This window comes from Euprymna scolopes, chromosome 11, assembly GCF_053919585.1.
Source record: "Euprymna scolopes isolate OS-2025 chromosome 11, ASM5391958v1, whole genome shotgun sequence".
In the NCBI taxonomy this organism is placed as follows: domain Eukaryota; kingdom Metazoa; phylum Mollusca; class Cephalopoda; order Sepiida; family Sepiolidae; genus Euprymna; species Euprymna scolopes.
This window is the reverse complement of record NC_136492.1, coordinates 19,819,516-19,828,309: the sequence shown is the minus strand read 5'-3', so window position 1 is coordinate 19,828,309 and position 8,794 is coordinate 19,819,516. Positions and strand designations below refer to the sequence as shown.

At 35.6% G+C, this 8,794-nt stretch overlaps 1 protein-coding gene across 3 annotated transcripts in view; it reads left to right on the top strand.

The window, feature by feature from the left end:
- Window positions 1–6,445: 6,445 nt before the first annotated feature.
- LOC145287790 (tyrosine-protein kinase Src42A-like) overlaps window positions 6,446–8,794 on the top strand; it is a 430,888-nt gene continuing 428,539 nt past the window's right edge. For all 3 annotated transcript variants that reach the window (XM_080135622.1, XM_080135620.1, XM_080135621.1), the window contains exon 1: window positions 6,446–7,311. In XM_080135622.1, the coding sequence (XP_079991748.1) occupies window positions 6,902–7,311 (410 nt within the window). In that variant the 5' untranslated portion in view covers window positions 6,446–6,901. The remainder of the gene's footprint in view (window positions 7,312–8,794) is intronic.

Sequence of the window (8,794 nt, the reverse complement as noted above, 5' to 3'; positions counted from 1 at the left end):
TGGATTCAGCTAGACGGGTGTTTTTTGTGAAATGCTACCATATTGTAATTGGCTGGGAAGTGGGCTGGTGGAACAGGGTTCCACAAGCGGGGAATTCTAGGAAAGAAGCTTTGTTCATGGAATCTGCAATTAGCTTTATGTACAGATAGAGAGTGGGGAAAATTGTTGATAGTGGTTGTGGCTAGTCGAGTGTTTTTGTGAAAGTTAGGAGCTCAGACAAGCACTTGCCACTTGAAAATAACAATAGATTAGAGACAGGCTTGCAACGTCTCTTCTGTGGGAAAGAGGTTGTAGGGAAGAGAAAAGAGCATCACCTACTATAAAATCAATTTAATACTTTATCATGGCAAAGAAAAAAATGCTTGTACAACTTGAGACTCACTCTCTGAGGCTTCATGATTATAACTTTCAGAAATGTTAAGGCAAGATAACTAATAATCACTTTGGCTGCAGGTTTTACATCAGAGTTTCCTTCTTTTTAACCAAACTCTTCACTTTTTCTTCAAAATCTCGATCTTGCTGTCCAACCAAGTCCTCTCAATTTGTTGGATGTGCGCACCTGTATTTGGATCTACATAGTGTTCCTGGAGATTGATGGTTTTGTGATCGTACCCAGCTTGATGAAGTTGTCTAGAAGCTGGCCATTCATCAGAATGTATTGTTGAACCTGCTTCTTTTTCAATTATAGGGATTAATGTTGCTGCATCTCATTTGTGTATGTAAAAGTACCTAACATTGGTACCCTGACCCAATCCAAAAACCCATGGACCATCAATGTGTGTGCCATGGTTCCAATGATTTTGCACTGGATTTTTAATGTTTTCTTTGGCAGGTTCATCTCCAGCTAAAAGACGGTCACGATTGTATTTTTTTTTTAATCACTCATATTAAGGTAGGAAGCACGCTATAGTAGCACCAACATTCTTTTCTTGATAGGTCACAGTGAGGCTAGGCTGTAGATGATCAAGGTTACATTTAGGACCATCGGATGCTTGGCATTAATGAGAATTGATATCTTGCTGACATACTCCCAGAGTCACTGACATTTGCTGCAAGTGAAGAAGGCACATCCAACTATTTCTTGTTCATTAACTTTGCAGTGCAGGCAATAAGTATATGTCCTCACTTCATCTCTGGTCAGCTTGTCATAAAGTGGAATTGCAAGAGGAGAATATGGGGTTACTCAGGCAATTTTTAAAATTGCAGGAGTGCCCCTCCTTTAGGGGAGCCTGCGGGTATCCCACTTTCCAGGCCTGTGCCAAATATTGCCGATGTGGGCGGCAATTAAATATATACCCCATTAATAGGTCCAAAATATTGCAACAGTATTGAAATTGAGAAACTTTGTGTCTATTTTCCAATACCAAAAACAATTCCTTTAATTGTCGCTTTTTATTTGATTTTGTTTAAAACAAATTCTTCCACTAGTGGTAGCAATGATAAAATAATATTTTATTATTGAATTAATTTGGAATTATTTTGGAGATGAGTAATTTGTATAATTTATTTTATTTAATTATTTGTGGACTATTGTTCTCATCTTATAGTTGTTGTTTTCACAACATTTTGGCCAATTATTCCTCTGCCCTTCGTCAAGTTAACCGCAACGGGATAGGAATGTCAAATCCTCCAACTACATCCATAGCAATTACTGCGTTCAATAGTTGTTATTAACCTGACGATGGCCAGAGGAATAATTAGCCGAAACGTTTCGGCTTCTAAGATGAGGATAAAAGTCCAAATAATGGTACTCCTGCAGTATTTTACCCACCGATTTCACGATCTTAGCCGAGCGTTGACGAACGCTTTCGGCGTTAACGCCGACGAAAGCCGAGAATTCGGAGCTACGGTGCAAGAACGCTAAAAGTATGTGAATAGCAACAACATTACAAGGAAAAGATATTACACACACACACAACAAAATGGATAAAATTAATACAAAAAATTTGGATAAAATAAATCACAAACACTTACCGTAAGTTTTTTTAAAGTAAAATAAATTTATTTTGTTGAATATTTTTTTTTGTTTTTTGGTTCATTTTATTTTCCGATAGCTTTTTTTTTGGGGGGGGGGGGTAAGCAACAGTAATAAACACTTCAATGTTTTTTTTTTGTTGTTTGTTTTAAACAAAACGTTATTAAACAGTAAGAACAATGTTTTTTTTTGTTTTTGTTTTTTTCAGTAATGTTTGTAGGGGGGGGGGACAACAATTACTGTTTATCTTTAGTTCCGACTGGAAGATTTTCTACTGACTGTAGGGAGCAAAGGGTTTTCAGAGGAGGTGGAAAGAAGCTCCTTCCCAAACCGGGTAGCCTTCCGCGATTTGATTTATTATGGAGACAAAAGGGTTGTGTCCAAATTTTTGTCTCCACATAAATTCGTATAAATATGTTTCCAACAGCTCCCGGTTTTTTTTTTTTTTTTTTTTTTATCGCTAAATTAAATAGCTGAAATGAAAGGCTGTGTATTTTTACTTTGAACAATAAAATAACTGAAATGAAACGCTATGCGTGTAATTCCAATGAAAATTATTCGTCTGCTGCGCGTTCGTTTGAAGCGCCCTGATTGGCTGATAGAGTATCGTACCGCTCGCCATGTTCCGGCGTTTTCCGACGGATGTCGATCAACGCTCGGCTAAGATCGTGAAATCGGTGGGTAAAATACTGCAGGAGTACCCAAATAATTTAAAAAAATATTAATAAATATTTATTGATTTTAAACTGATAGTAAAATTAAAATCTATAGATCATTTCCTCCACAAGTGTATTTTTATGTTTGAGAAAATATTTGCACATTTTACATGTGTTTTTATGGTAATCAAGAAAAAAAAATAACAACTCTATGGCAAAATATTTAGAGATTTATAAGAACTGGAATCAGAATCGGTAATTGTATTGGAATCTGGAAAAATACTGGAATCGTTCCAGCTCCACTGAGAGTAGATCTCCTCCTCTGTTGCTCCCCAAGCAAACCCAAAGCAGAACCCCTCCCCCCCCATTAAATCCTAATACAGTTTCTTCCTAGACCATATAAGGGCTCTAGTCTTCGGTAACATTTTTAAGTGTGGCACTTTTTTTCTTTTTTTTTTTTTAGATAGGAGTCACCATTTATCAAGGCCCAGAGGCCACTTGAGGATAAACGTTATTAAGTGTACAGTAGTCAATGGGATAATATTGTAGTAATTATTAGTAGTGGAAATTTGGTAAATTGGATTACTTAAAGGGACAATTCATCAAGAATTTGTTTCCGTTGGACTTGAAGACTACCAAATTGTAGTCAGCCGGAAAACAGGCAAACGGAAGAGAATTCTACAGGCGTGCAGTTCTAAGAAAGAAGCTTTCTTCATGGAATCTATGTTTAGGTATAGGCACAGATAAAGAGTGGGGGAAATTATTGACAGTGGTTTCAGCTACACAAGTGTCTTTCGTGAAAGTTTGGTGAGGGAGAACCATAGATTGGAGCTTTACATTTGGTGTAGAACTTCTATTCTTCCCTCAATCTACAACGGGATTTGACTGAAAGGTCAGGTATGAGGTTGGGAAAGGCTCATGCAGTGCATGCACTGTCAAAAAATGACCCAGAAAAGCCAATCTTTTAGCATTTCTATCACGCCAGATTCGGCATTGTCCAAACATTGAGCACAAACCTGCATCTGTTCCTAAGAAGCATAAGTAAGTGCATGCAAGCCAAAAGGTGGCTCACAAGTAAGGGCAGTATAGCCAGTTGGTAAAAGATTAGAGGAAAGATGTAAGTGGCACACATTTCAGCTAGATTCTTTAAGAAAATGTTTCAAAATTTTTTAGATGAGAATTGATAATTCATATTATTTGGATTATTTGGACTGCTGTTCTCATCTTCAGTGTTATTCACGCAACGTTTCGGTCACCTAACCTCTGACCTTCTTCAGGTGTATTTTATCAAACATGGGAATCTTTCTGTTAAACTCGGGAGTCTGCATGGAATTTCAAATGAAACACTCGGTCTAAAAATAAAAAAAAGTTTGTTACTTTGTTTTGTTGTGAAAAATTGAGTTTTATGTTTTTTCTTTATTGTTGAAGAATGTTATTGCTATTTTTAGCATCGGTGGTCGTGACATGTTTTGAAGCGTGCCAATTTCTTGCAGTCCAGTATTTGGGGATTCGAGTTTGTTGACATTGTAGGAGCAGTGATTTGAAACTGTGAGAGGCTTTCCTTGTTGCTTTCAAGGATCTCTCTTCTGATGAACCATGGTTCTCAAAGGAGCTGAAGTAATTCTTCAGCAAATAAAGGAAATCAATGCGCTCTGCAAGCTGACTGATCAGTAAGTAACTGTTCGAACATGTTTTTCCTCACATATACACACCCACATGTACGCACGCACATACGCACACACACGCATGCATATACACATCCTCATACACCCACCCACATGTACGCACGCACATACACACACACACGTACATATACTCACGTTCACGTATATACACTCACATTCACGTGCATACACACACACACGCGCGCTAACGTACACACATGTACGCACACATGGGAAACGTCACTTCCCCTCAAAGGAATTCTAGACATGCGCAGTCAGAACACTCACCCCGATATAAAAGTCAACAACACTATTCAACTTCCTCTTTTCGTCCCTTTTTGCCTGGGTTCGTCAACCAGGCAAGTACGGCGTCCACAGCTCTTGGTTTGAAGACTTTTCCACGTGGACGACTGCTATCATGAACGTACGGTTTTGCTGAGGCCAACACTCCCTTTCTCTTTCCCTTTCTACATGCGGGACTGCCATTTCTCGTTCTCTACTTTATTCCTTTCTTTTCCATGTGCGTAGTCGTCAACGACTGAATGAACAGGTGTTTCACCTAAACCCTTTATTTTCGACAGAAAATAAACGACATGTTTATTTTATTCAGCAATTGAGTTTTTGTTTCCTTCATTCCATTATTTTCTTTTGTAGCGAGTTAGGGTATTTATATCCTGGTCCGCAACATAACCAAATTGTATAACAGGGACATTTCTTCAAGAGAGAAAATAAGGCTATCTATGAAACAATGATAACTGAAATTTACAATGTTCTCGTCAGCTTATCAACTTTAAACTATCGCTCTTTCTTAGCTAGCCTTTTTATTTCATTTAGACTTTAAAGATAGAGACTATATGTTTCTGATCGAGTTTTCACATGCACGACAATTCAGTATTTTGAATACTTTTTTTTTTTTTTAAATAAAAAAATAGTTACAGATAACAAAATAAAATATAATAGCGACATATATGTCCCTCTAAATAATGCAGGCGACTAAATTAGGAATTACTGCTAAATAAAAAGTAAGAATAAGGTATTATTGTAGATTAATACCCTCGCTGGAGATTTAGATTTTTTTAGGTGAGTGTGACCATACTGAACAATTTGACAGAAAGAAAAAAAACAAAAAACAAAGAAACAAAAAATAAATAATTTAGAATTTAGAGTGGAGAATTAGTTTCACATACAAATTTAACGTAAAATAACCTCCCATTATTTTCAGTATTTAATAGCGCTTTAGGGCAGTTAACCATTGGGGGTGGCTGAGTATAATTTTTTAGGTGGTCACATTATCGTTTTTAACCTTGCCACTTAAATTCAGGGTTGGTGGTAAATATTTTTAGTTAACTGCTTTAAAATATACAATGGCCAGGAGATGCGGGGGGGGGGATAATTTTACGTTAATTTATATATGTCAAAACTTATCCCTGCCTTTAAATTTAAATATATTTTTAAAAAATATTTTGTTCTTTCTGTCAAGTTTTAAAGGTGTTCACATGTAATCGCCTAAATGAGAATCTCATTGGGGAGAAGTTGTCGATAAAGGTGTCTAGTTAAATAATTTGTCGAGAATGTAATTTTTAAGTCTTTAAACTACCGAATCGAAAGTAATTTGTCGTATTTAAAAGTAACAAACATCAGTGTCGCTCTCAATCAACGATTTAAGGGAGAAAGAAAAAAAAAACTAAGTGTCATTCGTAAGAAGTTGGTAAGAATTTGAGTTTTATATTTAAATAAATAAATAAATAAAAAGAAAAAGAAAATAGAAAATGATAATTCGCCCCTTTACCCATTCCAGTGTCACATGTTGGGAATAAGGACTTATCTAAATGAAAAATACTTTCGGATTGGTTAACTTTTCAATCTATTGCCGTTTATCGACCAATGAAATTCACGATAAGAAACCATGCACCATTAAACGATCATTCAATGTTTATTATTTAAAACTACGGAAGACTAAAAGAAAAATTATACACATCTTAAAAGTAATCTTTGTGAAAGCAATAAACGCAGAAATATACAAATATTAATTTGATATAACTTAAATATATTTATTTTAGTGAATGTTTTATCATCTTTAAAATAATGGACGTATTTAATTCATTGTTATATATTGGTTAAGACATTAAAGTTGCTTTGCCTGGCCATCCGTAGTTCGGAAGCCAACTGCTGTTCAGCAACTGTTATTCTGTCACAAACCAGCTCTCATGAAGGATTATGAAATGGTGCGGCTGTGCCAGAGAAGGAGAAAGAAAATCATAAAATTATTCTCTACAGGTTTTTGATTGATTTTAAAAAGTACATTCCAATAGTTTGCAGTATCCTGGTGTATTCTAGCCATCCAGGGTGGCTTTTGCCGTGGTTATTTTGGATGGTGAAGACCAAAAATATTCAATGCGAACGACACCATTACAACAACCATCATCCTTTTTTTCCAGCTGACAGCCTCCCCCGATGTCGATGATAAGACCCCGACACTGACTCAGATTTTTGTGTCTGAAGTTAAAGGGGCAAATACTGTTTCAAACAATTGTTACTCCCTTTTAGTCGACGGAATCGTGTTGGGAAGAATAATATTTTATTCGTAAATTGCTAAAAAAAAAAAAATGGGTAACTGCTTCAGTTGCCCCGATAATTCCAAGGCCCACATCGGGGACCCGAGTGGCGCCGCAGCCCGGATTCCATTGGAACCGAACGGGTCTCTGAGCACAGATTCTCCTAAGGGGCCTCTACCCATCACGACCCCACCGCTTAATGTCGTAACACCATGTACCCCGCCGGCACCCCAGCCAGATACACCTGTGGACCATTTTGGGGGACAGATGAAAATATTTGTTGCCTTGTACGACTATGATGCCCGAACCGATGAGGACCTGAGCTTCAAAAAGGGAGAACATTTGGAGATTGTGAACGACACCCAAGGAGACTGGTGGTACGCCCGCTCTCGGACTACCAAACACGAAGGATATATACCCTCAAATTATGTCGCCAAACTTAAAAGCTTGGAATCCGAACCGTAAGTAACCTTTAGATTAAAAAAAAAAAAAAATATATATATATATTTTAATCGTCTTAAAGTATTTAATTTCTTTTTAATTTAATTTAAATGTTATTAAAATATAATACCAGAAATATGTCAATCTTGTTTGTTTGATTGCTTTCACTTAGGGGAAGGGACGAGTGAGACGAGAAATGGTGTGAGGAGGGAATATATTAAAAAAAAAAAAAATCGTCTGAAAGGTTTGAGTTCGACCCCTATAATAGGCAGTAAAGGTAAAGAATAGTTAACACCTTCCCCTCCTCGTATTCAGAATGGATCTCTAAAAAAAAAAACACCTTAACATAAGGAGGGCGATGGAGGCGCGGGTTTGTTAACTATTCTGTATTTTCCACGGAAGTACATTTTTTATTTTATCTTCAATCACACCTCAAAATGTTAGTGTTGTAGTTAAGTTATATATATGTGTGTGATGAAACTTTTCAAACAACAAAAAAGGGTATTCCTACAGAATTTGAAATAAACTGTTTAAAAAAAAAAAAAAAATTAATCGTGTTTTTTACGTTTAGTTTGGCAAATGTTGATTTGGTTCTGTTTAAATTCTGTAGGAGCACCCCAAATATTGTATATAAGGTAATAGTTAATTTCTAAAATCTAGTAATCCCTATTCTTTAAACTGCCAACAAATAAATGTAGCTTCGCCACAGATTCAGAACACTAAAATTTATAAACCAATGTTTACGGTATCGCCGTTGATCCAACGGGTCACCGATCGCCTAAATTGACATTAAAAAATAAATTTGCATCTCTTTGTTAATCTTTCACATTTATTATTGTCTTTGTATCTTTCAACAATATGAAAGTTTGAACCGAACCAAATCTAAAACTTGGGATTAAATAAAAAACAAAAACAAAACAGTCTATTCAGAACTAAAAGTATTAAAAAAAAAAAAAAAAAAAAAATGGAAGGTCTGTTGTAAAAAAAAAAAATGTTTTTGTGTTATCGGGAAATGACAATTTCCTTTAAAAAAAAAAAAAAAACTAAATAAATAAATTGCTTTGATAGGTTAGCTACAATAATATTCAAATAAAAATGGTTTTATTTTTTTTATATAAAATAATAAAAATTAATTTCGGAAATATAATTCAAAATGAGTACTTCTGCAAAATACGGACGGTGCTTTTTTTTTTTTTTTTTAAATGATTTTCAAATTAGTCAATCTTGACTGTTTATTTATTAAATCGTTCGTTAGGTGAAAGTATAGAATAGTTACAAAGCGCCCTCCCCCTCCTTGTTACTGCACTATTTAAAAAAAAAAAAATTCTGGTTAAATTCAAGTTTCATATCTTTTTTTTACAAAACACCCCTCCTCATGTTAAGAATGGCTTTCAACATAACGTTATTTCAGCACAGTGCCAAAAATGCATAAGTACCAAATATGGGTTTCCAAATAATACCATACGTAGGCGCTTTCTGCACTATTGGGACGAGAGTTCGGAA